The sequence below is a fragment of the Vicia villosa genome, linkage group LG1, assembly GCF_029867415.1.
Source record: "Vicia villosa cultivar HV-30 ecotype Madison, WI linkage group LG1, Vvil1.0, whole genome shotgun sequence".
In the NCBI taxonomy this organism is placed as follows: domain Eukaryota; kingdom Viridiplantae; phylum Streptophyta; class Magnoliopsida; order Fabales; family Fabaceae; genus Vicia; species Vicia villosa.
The window spans coordinates 129,215,918-129,233,795 of record NC_081180.1 but is presented as its reverse complement, the minus strand read 5'-3'; the positions used below and the strand labels follow the sequence as shown (position 1 = coordinate 129,233,795).

At 35.1% G+C, this 17,878-nt stretch overlaps 1 protein-coding gene across 1 annotated transcript; it reads right to left on the bottom strand.

Annotated features, from left to right (window-relative positions):
* Positions 1-5,615: 5,615 nt before the first annotated feature.
* LOC131644181 (uncharacterized) lies at positions 5,616-8,753 on the bottom strand. Its single transcript, XM_058914608.1, has 6 exons — positions 8,407-8,753; positions 8,151-8,328; positions 7,043-7,140; positions 6,357-6,453; positions 5,990-6,075; positions 5,616-5,904 (listed from the first exon to the last, which is right to left on the bottom strand). The coding sequence occupies exons 1-6, from the start codon at positions 8,614-8,616 to the stop codon at positions 5,851-5,853; spliced, it is 723 nt and encodes a 240-aa protein (XP_058770591.1). The 5' UTR covers positions 8,617-8,753; the 3' UTR covers positions 5,616-5,850.
* Between the last annotated feature and the right edge of the window lie 9,125 nt (positions 8,754-17,878).

Below are 17,878 nucleotides of genomic sequence, written 5' to 3'. Positions count from 1 at the left end.
GTTTTTCAATTGTTAAAATTTAAAAATGCGATAATCTTTGTTTTCTTTACAAGCATTTTTTGTTTGTCTTTTATGATGACTATGGATATTTGTTCAATTGGGGTTGGGTAATGTTTTAAAAATTTGATCCGTGTTTGAAATTTGGTAAATAAGTGATAGTCTTCAGAAAACAATCAAGTTTTAGTTGCTCGTAGAATCGACTAGATTGATTATAGGATATGTGTTTGGTTTCGAAATTTTGACGTTTGTTTGGTATATGTTTTTTTTTCCGATTGTTGTGGCTAATTTATAAGTAAGAGAAATATTTTAAAGAAATGAATTAAAAGACAAAAACGTAAAGACTTTGATTCAAAGGTAAATAAATTTAAAAGACTTTGGTAAAGATAACAAAATTGATAATAATTGGTAATTAAAGTAAACTGTGATGAATCATACGAATGTTCTCAGAAACTCGTTTATCGATATATGTTGGTACTTTGAGTATTATTGAGAGTTTGTACAGAATTGATCACCCTAAATCCTAACGCTAAGATTCTAATTTATACAACTTCGACCATAACGGTCTTTTCCTAATGGAATGTCACGTTCGTTGCCTGCATGCTCCTCGATTTCTAATGCTTCCACGCGTCCTTTTTGGATAAAACCGGTCATTTGAATTTGAATTTTCTTTCGAGACGCCAAACTAACCAACGCGACCTTCGAAGCCATCCTTATCGAAGGCTCCAAAAATATTCTAAGTCTTTATCTACTTTTCGATAATACTTCCATTCGATAACACTTATCAAGATAAAAACCCTTCATAAGCTTGATATTTCGAACAACCTTCATAAACTTGTTTTGAACCTTTCTTCGAAATAACTTCACCTTTTCAACAATCTTCATTTCAACTTAATATTTTCTCAGTCGTTGAAATTCCCAGCAAACAATCGATCATTAAGACTAACAAAGGTATTGGATTACTGATTCATTAGTCGAATCATTGTGTCATTGATCGAAACATATGAAAAAACAAATAAAATTGATTAAATAAATTAATCTCTATAACAAAATGATATAGTTATTAAACCGATCTAATCAAATGATTCGATCTCTAAAAAAATTTAAAATATCATAATTTTAAAAACTCATTCTTTGAATTTAAATTCTAAACATAGTCATCACAAACAATAAAATAGAACAAAATACAAATTTAAATAAATTTTGACAAAAATCCAATTGTAAGGTAAACAGAATAATAAAATAATCACAATGTCTAATAAAATAATTACAGAATAATAAAATAATTACAATGTCTAATAAAATAATTAAAATGTCTAATAAAATTAACTCTCTCTCTCTCTCTCTCTCTCTCAATATATTGTCTATTACATTAGATATGGTGTATCCCAATAACATTCTCAAACCTAATGTGTCTCAAGTTGTTTCACCTCTCGTATCTCCTATGGTAACTAAGGTGGTAGATATTCGTGAGCATTTTGAAAATGGATAAGAGTTTGAATTACGTGATGACATGATGCATTGGATTCGAACAGAGGCAGCGAAACTAGGATTTGATGTTGTGATTGGAAGGTCCGATAATGGTACGTCTAGAAGAAATGATTTGTCACTTCGACATGCGAAAGAAGTGGGAAATATATTTATCGTATCCAAAAGTTGAAACGCGACGACACCGGTTCAAGAAAATGTGAATGCCCGTTTAAGTTGCGTGGTTATCAATTGGAAAATAACAAATGGAGATTTAGTGTCATGTGTGGTTTACATAACCATGATCTAAGTCAAAAGTTGGTCGGTCATTCAATTGCATGTCGACTTCTTCCGGATGAGAAGATATGTGTTTCAGACATGACTTGGAGCTTACTACCGCCCAAGAACATTCTTGCAACCTTGAAGTGCAAAAGACTCGGGAATACATCAAATATCAAGCAAGTTTACAATATGCGCTATCAATCCAAATTAGCGCTTAGGGGGATCAAACCGAGATGCAACACCTCATGAAACCTCTAGATGAAAACGACTATGTTTATAGGCACTAACAAGGTGATGATGGAGTTACGGTAAGAGATATTTATTTGACTCATCCCGACTCCATTAAATTGTTCAATACAATTCTCACCGTGCTCATAATTGATTCAACGTATAAGACGAACAAGTACAGGCTTCCGTTGTTGGAAATTGTTGGTGTTATGTCGACTGAGAAGACGTATTCTGTTGGTTTTGCATTTCTAGAGTGCGAAAAATAGGACAACTTTGCATGGGATTTAGAGGTTTGTAGGTCAATGTTGAAGGATCAAGAAGATATGATGAAAGTCATTGTTATCGATCAAGATACAACATTAATGAATTAGGTCGCAACTGTATTTCCCATTTCTTACGCCTTACTTTGTAAATACCATATTACTAAAAATGTAAGACGTCGGGTTAAACCCGCGGTGGGGACTAAACAGATTTTAGGTGAAGATGGAAACCAGTCAAGACGGGCATTATTGTGGAGAAACTTATGGATGCATAGAATGTGATAGTAAGTGCATCTACAAAAGAACTATAAGCAGATGCTATTTTATAATTCATGAGTGTTTGCGTGAAATATGTCGAAAGCACAATACTTGATCAGGTAAAGGAAAAGTTTGTTTGTGCTTGAATCGATGGGGTTATGCATCTCGAAAATACAACAACAAGCTGATTTGAGTCTGCTCATGCTTGTCTGAAGAATTGGATGGGAAATAGCAAGGGTGATTTGATTACGGTTGGGATAACGTGAACCAGATGATACTTAACCAGCATAGCGAGATACATACATCATTTGGTCGTAGTATCACGGTGTTGGGACACAGGTTCAAAGACACCACCTTATATTCTAAGTTGGTCAGTAATTTGTCTCGGACAACTCTGAGTTATATTTTTCATGAAGCCAAACGTGCTTCTAATGTCAGTTCGACAGCTCAAAGTGTGGTTGTACAATTGTGAAAACATATGGTCTCCCTTGTGCTTGTGTCATATCTGAGAAGATGAAAGTTGATTGCCCGATACGTATGGACGAGGTCTCTAGTCATTGGAAGAGGCCCAGTTTTGAAGATGACGGTAAAATGAAAGACGAAAGATCAAGTATTTCTATATTGACTGAATGGGAATCGATACTAGAAAGATTTTTGAAAATCGATGAAGCCACCAAACTCCACATTAAAGAGCAACTGATGAAGATTGCGTTTCCGGAAACCACAGATTTGAAACCACCATCTCAACCAGTAAAAACTAAAGGGGCGCCTAAGAAGGTGAAACCGACACCGGGCGACCGTTTGACTACCAGGAGTCCATCATATTTTAAACACGTTGACAAAGTTTTTCCCGATTCACCTACTCTGAAATCTCAAAAAAGTGCTTTTAAAGGCCCCCGTATTAGCAAACCACCTATAACACCGAACTCCACGAAAAATACCATTCATCGATCACATGCTAGTTTTTATGCACCTGTACATTGAATGGATTGTCAATGTGGGGGGAGACGGTAACTGTGGTTTTCTAGCTGTTTTCGATTTGCTCGAGAAAGGAGAAGAGGATTACATTATTGTCCGACATATCCTGATCAAAGAGTTGAGGGGCAATAGAGATTTATACACACGCGTGTTCGAGAGTAAAGAGAAAGATAAAGAAATATATAACGCTCTTGTACCAAGCGTAAGTGAATTCGCATCGAAGGAAAAGTGGATGTGGTTCCCTGAAATGGGTCATCTAATAGCAAGTGCGTATGAGAGGGTGTGTATTAATCTTACGAGATACGGTTTCTCAAATACTTTTTTCCCACCAAGTGCACACCCCAATGATTGTATCATATGTGTTGGGTGGGTTTCTAATCTTGTTCAAGTGTATTTGAAACTGGGATGCCCTATACCACCTACATCTCCGGAGTGGGCGATTCATTTCACAATGTCGTTCGAGACTTGGCCGGACCAATTCATTGAAAGGATGCAAGACTACAACAAGTTGAACAAAATGAAAATAAAAAAAATATATAGAAAAGTCAAAAGGGGTGCCTCTGGTGAATTTGGACGATGATAATTTTTTCGGGTCATTTGCGTAGTTACATCTCATTTTATCGTAAATGTCATCTTGTTCATGTATTATATTGTGGAAATATAGCCATTTTTGTAGTTTGGCCAAAATACAATATTCAATGCATGAATTTTATTTTCTAATGTTGTTTATGTTCTGTTTCAGTTTTATCAGCTTCAGAGCACTAACCGGAAATATATTTCCGGTATAGAACCGGAGTTACACTTCTGGTTTTTCCTCTGACAAAATTAGATAGGATTTGAATGGTTCATGTTTGCATCCACCTATTATAAATAACCTCATTTGTCATATTTCTTCATAACACAACACAGAAATGATGAAAATCAACATCGAATGGCATGTTGGAGTTTTCCATTTTACTGACGCCACATCATGACAGGAATTGAAGATAATCATGTACTTCTCAATTGAAGAAGTGCGTCTAACATTGCAGGAACTTGTACCCTATGGCGACAATCGCAAAGTTGAAAAGACCGAGTACCACTCGCCATCTGTTGACATAGAGGGAAAGCTTGTGTTCATCAACCATGAGCTGAATAACATTGCTCATATGCGAGCTATGTGGATTGTGGAATATGTATACCAATTTCGAGGAGAAAGTTTCGTTCAAAATTGATCGATGATATTATCATGATGTTGCAACGTCCACGCGGACGTTGATTTGTAATGTTTGCTTGTTGTTAAAATCCTTATTTCCTATGTTTACGTTATATAATGGTGTTATTTACTGATGTTATTCTGGTTCCTGTCTAGAACAAAATCGTAGTTATATCTCCGATACAAAATCGGAAATACATTTTCGATTCCAATGTAGAGTTGTTCAGTTTTTAATGCGTACCGGAAATATACTTCCAATTTTAAATGACATTTGTGGAATTTCAAGTGATGGACTAGAACAATATGGGGTGGAATAAGAATTTCTCTTGCATGTTTTTAGAAAAAAAGGAATGGTTGTGGACTTGTGGTTCCACTGAAATATTTCTTATCTGGGGAGGTTCCTCCACAGTTTTTCATAACTTACATTGAGACACAATAGAAAAGTCCATGAAATCGATTATCTATATTATTTGAGTATCATTTTATCTTTACTTCATTATTATTAACAAAAAAAAAAAATAGAAGAATAAACATTTTAGAGCATTATTTTTCCCAGGTAAATGTGTAAACATCCACTAGCAACATTTTTTAATAGACGAGTTAAAGAATAACCGTCCCCACCCCATCTCCATTGTTATCAGTGAAAATGACACAACACGGTTAGTCTGGCTCTATTTTTGAAGATCACTTGATAAAAACAAGGAATGAGCTTTCAAAAAATATGATTTTAATGGTAGTAACTTGTTTCCCTCTCTCCATCTGAATGATGGTTGTTTTCATAAATTCAATAGTTCCTCTTCCTTTAACTTTAGCTGAGAGTGAGGTAGGGTCACTGAAAAGGGACAACTTTTTCTTTTCATGCCTATATTCAAATATCTTTTCATGCCTATATTGTGCCTCAGACCAAAGATAACGAAATACTACTCATCATGACATATGGAAGAGCAAAATAAATCAACAAGTCACCAGTATATACAAAATAGTTTGTCAATATATTGAGTAGCCTCAGGCATAACTTAAAGAAAGGTTTAGACATGATCTTTAAATTGCACATTCTGGGGAAAGAAGATCCAGAGGTAAACCTTCAATTTGTTACATTGGAACTACATTTCAGATGAAAAAAACGGATCATTTGAATACAATGTTCTATTTGATAACCCAAATTATACAGATTCTGGCCTATTTTCACTTGTGAAGGATACTCTTCCTTGACATTTTTGGTTTCTTCTGAATATGGTTCTGCAATGCAAACAACAAATTATTTAAGTTGGAAATATAAGAAAATACATTAACAAATTTCAAATCATTGACAGTAAATTGCTACCTTCTGTTTCTCCAGTGCATCATAATCAGTTCTCTCCCTCCACTTACTCTTGCGTAGTTTTATTGGCCGGTTTCCGACATATTTACCTGAAAGCAATATATCAAAATCAGGGTACTTAATTGCATTTGTCACAATCATTTCTACCTACATCCACAACAATACCCAGAGCATCTTCCAACTAGATAAGTTATTTAGATCAATAACTGCATAATGTCCCATGGATAATATAAAAAAAATAGACCATATAACTCCTAATTTTCCTTCAATATTTGACTCTTATATGAGGTGTTTGTATGCAAAGAAAGCAGCAGCATACACACGACATAATGAGAGAAAAGATGTTCAAAGAAATCTGCAAATTACTGACCATTCATTTCTTTAAGAGCAGCAGCAAGGTCAGCAGGGTTGGCAAAGCTTATAAACCCATAGCCCTTTGTTTTTCCAGTTCGCTTATCTCTAACAACCTAGACAAGATCAAAGATACCTTAATCACAGCTAATTACAAAGAAAACACATGCAACACAAACATATTAGCAAATAATAAACACAAGGTTAGATAGCAGAGAGCAAAATATGTAAATTAAATACAGAGGACAAACTAAACCCGACTCTAACTGACTTTGGAGATCCCATAACAAAACAAAACAAACAATAGACACAGCACTAATTTAAAACAAATCAAGCATTTAAATTTAAGCACGTTAGACTATGTCACCATTTAATAATTTTGAGTGCCCCTGATTTGTGAACCATGATCAAATATGAAGGAAACCCTGAGATGACAAAGTAACGCATCAATTTAATCATACAGAATTCCTGATAAAAAAGAAAATTATGAAGGAAACCCTGAGATGACAAAATAATGCATCAATTTAATCATACAAAATGCCTGATAAAAAGAAAATTATGAAGCAAGACCTACCTTAAGATACACAAATCATTAACAACTCTGTCTCTTCAAACAAAAATCTGAGAAGGAAATACAAAGTGCTAAAACTAAACCAACCATTACTAAAAGTATAAGAATTTCAGTTAGATAAGATGTCCACTTACTCTTGCCATGTTAAAGGAAGGGAATCTTGTGAATGCCTTCGAAAGAACATCGTCATTGACTTCATTACCAAGATCACCACAGAAGAGTCGGTAATCATCTGATTATACAAAGCAGTAAAGATAAATCAGTCCATGAATAATTATCTATCTTTGGTAAATGTCACATAGAGAACATGGGATACTACATATCTGCATAAAAAACTTAGTAGCAACTCCTAAAAAAACAATCCATCACCAAATGAATCGTGTTCATCATAAGAATAAGAGAAGACCAAGGAAATTGTTAAACACCAAGTGTAAGAGTTGCAAGAAAATGATAATGAAAAGTCATGAAGAGAGATGAAATAAAAATAGAAGAGAGCCAACTTCCAAAGCACTATATATAGACCATAAACAAGAAAAACAGGACTGGTAAATAATACTTCAGGTCCCTACACCAACAACTTTAATTTCTTAAGGTATTCCTCGACAAAAAAATTGTATTAAGTAAATCTACATAAAAGATCGCTATGACAAATAACATGTAAATTTGTATTAAGTAAATCTACACAAGATTGCTAAGATAAATAACATGTGAATTTCTATTAAATAAATCTACATAAAAGATCACTATGATAAATAAAATGTGTTGCAATGTCTTGTTCCTCATCAACGGATATAAGGTTGGCTTGGTAGCAGGGGTGGAGGATAAAGGAAGTGGAGTGATAAGGGTAGACTCGGGTTTGATTCCCACCTCTGGCATTAACAAATTAACATACTGACATTGACCATTGCGATTATAAACTATATTTCTACCCAGCATTTGATATTTGAACATATCATGATTGCTACCATAAACTCACAGTGACACAGTCCACACAAGTTAAAAACCTCAGCTCCCAAGTATCATAAATTCATAATAAGTAACTCACTAGGCATATTCAAAACCAGGAGCCCAATTTCCATATAGGCTCAGGAAGAAAACCACAAAACACAGACACAATCCAAATCACTTCAGCAAATCCGAATCGGTGATTAACAGATTACATCTCATGACCAAACTTCCAATATACATTAAAATTACAATTAATCAACAAATAGAAATAACAAAAACAGCATCATACAATACCTTCAGGCCACTCTGCAAGTATAGGATCCTCCCAAGCTTGTCCAGCAGCTTTCCTAGGAACAGCTTTCTTTTTCGTCTCAGCTTTATGCTCAACATCGCTACTCGCAATCGCTGCCTTCACATTCTCAAGAGCCTCCGGCGTAATTATTTGCGCATCCCTCTCAAATAACTGCTGTGCCTGTTCAATCAAACAAAGCGGTAGATCAAATTAATACCAAATTCAATTTTAATAATTAGAATAATCTCCAAAATCTACCTGATACTGCGGCACGGAGTAAGCAGACGGAGGGGGAACGGGACCAACTACTGGTGGCGGAGGAAGCTGCACGGTAGGGGCGGCAACGTACGGTGCGGCGTAGTGAGTGGTGGTTGCGGGTTGTTGAAGGTGAAAGGGAACGGGAAAGTAAGGAGCGTTGGAATATGCGTATGGAGGTTGAGAGGATGAGGAAGAAGATGGTGTCGTCATGGAATTGGAACGAATTGAGAATCGATGAACTGCAACGTTTGATCGAATTGGGAACAAAAATCGCGTTTGGTTTAGGTTAGGGGTTTCGTTTTCGTTGCTCGATTAATTGATTCTATTGACTCTAGATTTTTCTTTACTTCAAGTGGGTCCAACCAAACTATAAATACTGGGCTAATGTTAGCTATGGGCCTCATTTTCTTATGGGCTTATTTATTATGACGATATAAAGAGGATTTAAACTGACACCCCAAAAATTATACATAACACCTCCACATAGTTTCGTAATACCAAAAATATTTTTCTTACTTTTTTACTAACCACATGTTACAAAAAAAATTGGTAGCTCATACAAAAAATCGGATATGCATTTTTATCGGCATTTTCAAAAAATACAATGTGTATAAAACTTTATCGATTTTTTCAACAAATTCGGTATACTTGATATTTCCCCAAACCCCTAAAAATATGGTAGTGTAAATGTTGAACAATTGAGATTTTGTCGACACTTTTATAGGATTGTGGTTGCACCGATGGTTTTGTATGGTCTATAGTAATTTAAAACTTGATTAAATATGTCATATATGTTGTTAACAAAAATATCTCACAATGTCTCAATTTTGATATCTCTCATTTGTGTACTTCAACGACGTAAATCCTCCTTTTGATTTTAGGCTCACAAAGTACACCCCTTTTTAATTTAGGAAATCCAAACTAGATAATCTTTTGCATCACACCAACAACGGGAAGGTGGTTAAGATCGAGTATTGCTTATCATTGATTGATAATGAATGGAAGATTAGGTTCAGTAAGTTTGAACTGAAGACAGATGAAGATTTGAAATTTATGTGGGTCATATATCACCAATACAAAACAAATGGTCTGATCGAGATGGATGCAACAGTTGCCAGATATGTCGACAATATTATTAAAATGTTGAAACGTCTTGAATCATTTAATAATATTTAAGTTTTATTCATGTTATTTTCTTGTTAAGTTATGTTAATCAATGTTGTTGTTAAGTTATGTTAATCCCGCAATGATGTAATGTTAATTTTAATCTAATTAAATGTTAAGATAAAATGTCAATAATATAGAAATAATTCATTACAAACCCAAAATAATGTCACCAACAATAAATAATGAACAAATTAATAAAATCTATGCAAATCCATCATGGGCAATGTGGGATATCTGAGATAACCCGGTATATACCTCCCCATATGGATTTACCAAACTCATGAAGCTATCTAAAAAAGTGTTATTATTTACGCCCGCTACTAGTTAGTCATACCAGTAGGAGGTTGTAACACTCCGATTTTTAAAATTTTATTTTTAATAGAGTTATGAGATGTTTTTAATTTAATTATTTAAGTGGGTGAATTTGGGTAGACTTTTATGGTATTAAAATTAGTGTATAAAAATAGATATTTAGTAAAAACATAAGAAAATAGGTGGAATTATAGAGAATTGAGAGGAGTTTTTAGAATTAACTAAATGAAAAAGAGAATTATGTTTTCTTTTAAATAGAGGGGAATGAAAGAAAAGTTGTTAGTACGTGAAATGAGTTGAGTTTAGAGTTATTTGATATGTTGAGAGGTGAATTTGATATGTTAAGCATTGTATTGAATTAAATGAGTTGAGTTTAAGTCATCTCATATGTTCAGAGTTGAGTTCAGGGGTAATTGAGTTAAGGTTAGAATATGCCTAGTGACTCTTAACCTATAAGTAAAAGTTGTTAAATTAATTGTGAGTTTTGTTGTGTTATGAGTATGCCTTATTGAATGTTAATGGTTGTGCGATGCTATTTTGACCCTGTTGATGAGCATTGTTGAGAAATTATATAAATTATATTTTTATGCTGAGTTTATGTTGAGTGCCTTATGAAGAGGAAAATTGTTGAGTTATGTTGACATGTGTGGTTCAGAGAGGAACCACTGTTATGGCCTTATATTAGTGATGTTTATGTTGAGTTTTTGGTTGAGAGAAGAACCATTGGTGTGGCATTGTATTGGTGATATTTTAGATTTATAGAGGAACTTGAGGCGAGTGTTGGAGTTAGAGGTTGAGACGGGCACTGTAGTTATATTTGTTTGTTGCATTCGTGCATCATGTATATCAGAGATAGGTGTACAGACTTTTACCATATTGATTTAGTTTTGATAAAGTATTTTTATGAGACTTATATGATTTGTGAATCATTTGATTTATTATATCAGTTGATGGGCCAGGTTTTTTGTACATTGTCCAGTCCCTGGGAAGTCGATTAGTGTGTGTGCACTATCGATGTTTTGTTTCTTCTAACATAGTTTGCCTATAATTAAAAGATATGGTTGGAAAAAATGATCGTGTTATCGCTGATGCTTTGGAGGTTGTGGCCAACGTGATGGGGCAGGCTCACCAAGCTCTAAATGCTCAACAAAATCAACATGTTAAGGGTGCTAAGGGTAGAAGATTAAGCAGGATTCAGAGGAATAACCCGCCAACCTTTAAGGGGAGGTATGATCTAGAATGTGCTCATCTGTGGTTGCAAGAGATCGAGAAAATATAGAGTCATGGCTTGCACAGATGCTTAAAAGGCGCTTTATGGTCCTCATATGCTGCCAGAGGGGGCTGAGTATTGGTGGACTAAATCCCATATGAGAATGGAAGCTAGTGGTATCGAGATTATTTTGGCAGTGTTTAGGATGGTATTTTTGGAGAAATATTTTCCCGCTGATGTGCGTAGCAAAAAAGATATTGAATTCCTTGAGCTGACACAAGGAAATATGACTATGGCAGACTATGATGTGAAGTTTGAGAAGTTATCCATATTTTGTCCTCATTACAATGAGATAGGGACTGAAGAATCCAAGTGTATTAAATTTGAGAGTGGAATGCATCCATAGATCAAATAGTTTATTGGGAACCAGGAGATCCATCAGTTTACCGTGCTGGTGAATAAATGTTGTATCTATGAATAAATGTTGTTCCAGATGTCATCAGAAAAGTAATGGTGGGAAGAGTCAAAGTGGGGGAGGAGCTCCTACTTCTCCGAGTTGCTACAAGTGGGGTGAGTTTGGGCATCAATTTTTTTAGTGTACGAGTGCTATTAAGAATTGCTTCAAGCGTAAGAAGCTAGGTCATCGAGTTGCCGAGTGTAGAAGCACTATTGTGACTTTCTATAACTATGGAGAACATGGTCATATTAACACTCGATGTCAAAAGCCTAAGCAGGAGAAGTCTAGAGGAAAGGTTTTTGCTTTGTCTGGCTCATAAACTACCAGCGAGAACAGATTAATCTGAGGTACATGCTTTATTAATAATATTATTTTAATTTCTATTATTGATACAGATGTGACGCATTCGTTCATTTCTTTGGATTGTGCTAAGAGGTTGAATCTTGAGTTGTCATATATGAGTGGAAGTATGGTTATTGTTAACCCTTCTATGGGTTTGATAACTACTTCTTTAGTTTTTTGAACTGTCCGCTGTAACTTGATGTTATCCCTGGGATGAACTAGTTAGAGTTCAATCACATTCATATAAACGGCAATGCCAAAACGGTGATGTTTCTAGAGTTCATGGAAGAGGAAAAGTTGTTTGTATTTGTTAAGCAATTGAATGAGTATGTGAAAGATGGTTCTCTTTTTTTTATGATGTTAGCTTTGTTGGATGCAAAGGGTAAATGGGTAATTAGTAATCTACTTATTGTTTGTGATTTTCCAGATGTGTTCGCTAATGATATCATTGATTATCCGCCAGAGCATGAGGTGGAGTTTGCTATAGACTTAGTATCCGTATTGGGTGTCTTCTTCAGAGTTGAGTGAGCTGAAGAAACAACTTAAGGATTTGCTCGAGAAGAAACTTGTTCGACCGAGCGTTTCACTGTGGGGTGAGCTAAAGAAACAACTTAAGGATTTGCATCTGTGGTTTGATTATCAACAGTTGAACAAAGTGACTAGTAAGAACAAGTATCTACTTCTGAGTACGTGTGTTTTCAGTAAGATTGACTTGTGATCTGGGTATCATCAGATTCATGTGAAGGTTAAGGATATTTTGAAGGCAACTTTTAGGACACGGTATGGTTAACTTGGGAGGGGTAGAGAAGATCATGATTTCTAGTGGAGGTATTGCAGTAGATCCGTCAAAGGTAATGGTTGTGACGCAGTGGGAGATGTAACAGCCCGGGCCCCTCGCAAGGCGCTCCCGGCACTGTCACCTCATGACGTGGTATTGGGAATGGATTGAACATGTACTTGAACACCAGGGTACAGGGTTTTATTCCCACAAAAGGCAAAAACTTTACTAGAGAGTGGGGTAAAGAAGATCGTGAGGTGGCAGTTCCGGGATTGCCTTGCGAGGGGTCGGGGCTATTACATAAAAGGCGCTTTTTTTTTTGTAATTGCTCGGGCCCCTCGCGAGGCAATCCCGGCACTGTCACCTCACGATCTTCTTTACCCCACTCTCTAGTAAAGTGCCCGGGCTGTTACAGGAGACTCTAAAGTCTGTCACTGAAATTCGAAGTTTTCTCAGGTTAATTGGTTATTATTGCATGTTTATCAAAGGATTTTCTAAGTTATCTTTGGCATTGACTCAACTAACTAGGAAGGGTGAAGCTTTTGTTTAGGATGCTAAGTGTGAAGATAGATTTTAAGAACTTAAGAAGAAGTTAGTGCCGACTCCAGTGTTGATTTTGCCGAGTCCAACTGAATTGTTTGTTGTTTATTATGATGCTTCTAAGATGGGTTTAGGAGGTGCATTGATGCAAAATGGACAGTTCGTGGCTTATGCGTCAAGGAAACTTAAAGTTGATGACCAGAATTACCCCATGCATGACTTAGAATTTCTTGTTGTTATATTTGCACTTAAGATTTGGAGGCATTATCTATTTGGCTTTAGATTTAAAGTGTTTAGTAATCGTAAAAGTTTGAAGTACTTGTATGATCAAAACGAGTTGAATATGAGGTAGAGGAGATGGTTAGAGCTTCTAAATGATTATGATTTTGGGTTTAATTACCATCATAGTAAGGCCAATATCGTAGCTGATGCACTAAGTCGTAAGACGTTGCATATGTCGATTTTTATGGTTCGAGAGATGGAATTGATTGAATAGTTTAGAGATATGAGTTTCGTATTCGAGACGACTCATAACAATGTGAAACTGGGTATGCTTAAGTTAAATAGTGGCATTCTTGACGAGATTAGAGAAGGTCAGAAGACTGATTTGGGATTGGTTGATCGGTTGAATTTAACCAATCAAGGTTTAGGTGGCAATTTCATAATCGACGAGAACAGTGTTATGGGATTTTATGACTGTGTGCGTGTTCTGGATGTGCCTGAGCTTAAGAAGAGTATTCTTAAGGACGGTCACAGGAGTGGCTTGATTTTTCATCCCGATGCTACTAAAATGTATTACGGCTTGAAGAATATATTTTAGGGGTATAGAGTGGAGTGTAGTGAGTGTTTGAGGGTGTGCGGAGAAAAGAGAATAATATATTATTTATAGTAATTAAATTAAATAATGAGAAGAATAATATATTATTACTATATTTTGTTATTATGTTAAGATTAATTAATAAGAATAGAATAAAAATAAAATAGAAATAAAAGAGGAAGGGCAATGTTGGAATGGTGTGAGGAAGTGAGGGTAGAAGAGGGAAATCCAAATTAAGAATTTTTTGTTATTATAAGATGGAAGGTGAGAGATTAGGGGGAGTTTTTCACAGTACGTAGAAAAATAGAGAAAAGGATAGGGCAAGAGAAAGTGCAAGGAGAGGCTAAAGGTTAAAGGAGAAAAGAACGCTAAAATAAGATCATTCAACTGCTGTTACGATAACTAGGTAAGGGGGGAAGTTATTCAATAAACGAGTATATGCATGCGGGGTAGACTTGAGGAGTCTTTAACCTCCAATAGGGTTTATATGACTATGTATGTTTTATGATAAATGCATGTGAATTTGAAATTTTATAATCAATTGGTGTTATGATTTATTTTGCATGTTGAAATTCATGAGAATTGTTAGGGTATGATGTTATGATGTTTCATGTTGTAGAAATTCTTCATTGTTGACTTCGAAGGTTTTGGAATCATGATAAAAATTTGTGATTAAATGTTTATTTTACATGATAATTTATAGGAATAGGTTCTTTGAACATAACATGTTAATTTTATGACGATTTCTGTTTGATTTGAGGACCTAGAAATGAAAAGTCGGAGTTCAGAATTGAACTCCATGCAGAAAGTGAAATTCTACCTTCTGTAGGTCAATGGCGGGTGCCATGGCCATGACAGGTAACCCGCCATGGACCCCACACTCAAATGTAGAACTGGTCGTCACGGTTGTGTCAGGTATGGAGTTTTAGAGTTTTGATGTTGGTGGCAGGCGCCATGCTCATGACGGGTAACGCGTCATGCACTTGTTACTTGCGTAAATTGGTTGTTTTCTTATATTAAATTGTAGTTTTAGATTATTTCAACTTATGTGGACTGTTGGCTACTATTGGATAGTGTTAGATGCTATTTTGATTTGAATTAATGATTAAAAATAATTGTAATCAATATTATAAACTAAGTGTCGAATGAGGAATATGTGTGAATGTGTCGATGACGTTATGATGAGTTGTTATGTGTACTATTGAATACTTGTGGTTATATGAGCATAATTATGTTATTGCTATTGATTGTTAGGTGATTCTTGAACAATAATTCGGTGCGGGATTATCATGTTGTTGTTAATGCATGTTGTTTATGGCCGATGTGGACCTTAAACGTTATAGTTGTTGTTGAGTTGTATTGACTTGTATGACATGGATCATATGTTGTTATTGTCGTGAAGGAGATAAGTTCACAGGTTCGATGTGGGGTTTTGTGACTTGTCCCAAGCTCGGTGTTGGGCTCGGAGCTCGACACAAGGCTTTAGGTTCGAACGAGGAACCATTAGTTGAGTTGGTACCACATGCATATGCATCGAGTTGCATAGTTGAGTCACATTGTTTAATGAATTGTATGCTTAATCATGATTGTGTATGATGATGAGTTGAGTGTGAAAATGTGATTGTGTGATTGTTGTGAAATACATGTAGTTGTATATGTTCTACCTTGCCGTTTATACAATTTAATTTATTGATGTGAATTCTCACTCCTTTGTTGTTGTAGTGGCTTGTGTTCCTCTTCGGGTACAAACAAGCAGGTAATTGAGTAGCAACTTAGAGCTGGAGGATGGCGTTGAGGTTGTTCCTTTTTTTTTGCATTCTTAGAATTACCTTGCTGTGATTTGTAACACTGGGCAGAGTGAACGATGCTTTTTATTTCTGTTTACGTTAATTAGAGAGTTGGATGTTATTTCTCAATGTTTTGATGCTTATGTTGATTTGCATAGACTTTTACTATATTGTTTTAGTTTTAATAAAGTATTTTTATGAGACTTATATGATTTTTCAAGCATGCTTATTTGATAAATTTCGCTGCGATGATACCCTAAGTGAAGGTGACCATGCAATGACACGTGTTAAATATTTTTTTAACTATAAGTGTTAAAGGACATGTTGTGATTTGAGGTGTGTGACATCTAAATGTGAAAATGTGATATATTCTTGATTTATTTCGTTATATTACGCGCGGGAAAAGTAAGGTGTTACAAGAACCATAACCCTAACCCTAGACAAAACCTCCACAACACATAAAACATGAGCATCAATATCCAAAAATTTCTTAATATCCAACACATGAAACTGATGAACAACACAAATTAATGAGGACCCATGTAGATCTGAAAAAGATCTTCGTCACAAATCAATGAGGAAAACGAGATTTGAGGTGTAGCAGAAAAGAGGGGAAATTAGAGGAACACCATAAAAAAGAACGTATGAGAGGATGATGTTTGTAGACGAAAATAGGGGGATGTTTAAGGCGATGGTGATTTGGGAAATTCCAGCGACGACAGAGGGGTTCAATTCGCTACAATTTGTTGAATTGATAGGATTTTCCAAGAGAGAGATACATATAAATGTAAAGAAGATCTGGATTGGCTACTGTAACAAATGCACTCACTAGATTTAGTTTTTGATCTCAACTGTCAACTTTTAATTAGATGGTATAGATTAAAAACTATGTTTTTAAAGTTAAATGAACCTTGACCATTAAATTAAAATCAGACAATCCAGATTAAGTCCAACATACAGTTATTACTGCAGAAAATCTAAATCATACAAAAAATGAAAAATCTCATAATATTTCTAAAATATATTGATATAAATTAGATCATTTATGTGTGTGGGAGTGTGTGTATATGTGTGTGTTGTGTGTGTGTGAGAAAAAATATTTATTAAAAGAAAAACCATAACACAATTTAATTTTTGAAAAATCAAATTAACAAGGAAAAAGAAAAATTATTATTATTATTATCATTATTAATAACAAAATAAGTTAGAAGAATCAAGACAAAAATAGGTACAATAATTATAAAAAAAGGTTAAGCGTTATTGTTGTTAGAACAAGATTTGTTCTGATCAATTATCTTAGTTTTGATGATAACAATAATATGAATTTTGCTTAAGATAATATGGTACTCTAATCCAATGCAATTTCCTTTTCAGGAAATATATAAAGAGTACGCATAATTCAGCGCTCAGAAGCTTTGTCTCAAAGGGTTCAGCATGCAACATCAGAACATGGTCTGGCAAGACATCAGAAGATGGTCGAAGCAGAATCAGAACATGGGTCTATGGAAGCATCAGAAGAACAAGAGAACAGAAGCACTGAAGTTCTGATGGTATCACGCTCAGAAGCACTTCAAGGTCAGAAGATCAGAAGATGCTATGCACCAAGCTGTTTGACTCTGATGATATTCAAACGTTGTATTCACAAACATCAGATCAGAAGAAAGTACAAGTGGCAAGCTACGCTGACTGACAAAAGGAACGTTAAAAGCTATTCTAGGCTACGTCAGTAGACACAGCGTGAACAAGGCTCGAGGTAGTTGACAAAAGCGTATAACATTAAATGCGATGCTGTACGGAACACGCAAAGCATTAAATGCACTCAACGGTCATCTTCTCCAACGCCTATAAATATGAAGTTCTGATGAGAAGCAAGGTTAACGATTCCGCACCAAAAACAATTCAAATTAACTTGCTGAAACGCTGTTCAAATTCAAAGCTCAGAATCTTCATCTTCATCAAAGCTCACTACATTGCTGTTGTAATATATTAGTGAGATTAAGCTTAAACGTTAAGAGAAATATCACAGTTGTGATTATCGCTTTTAAGAAGCATTTGTAAACTC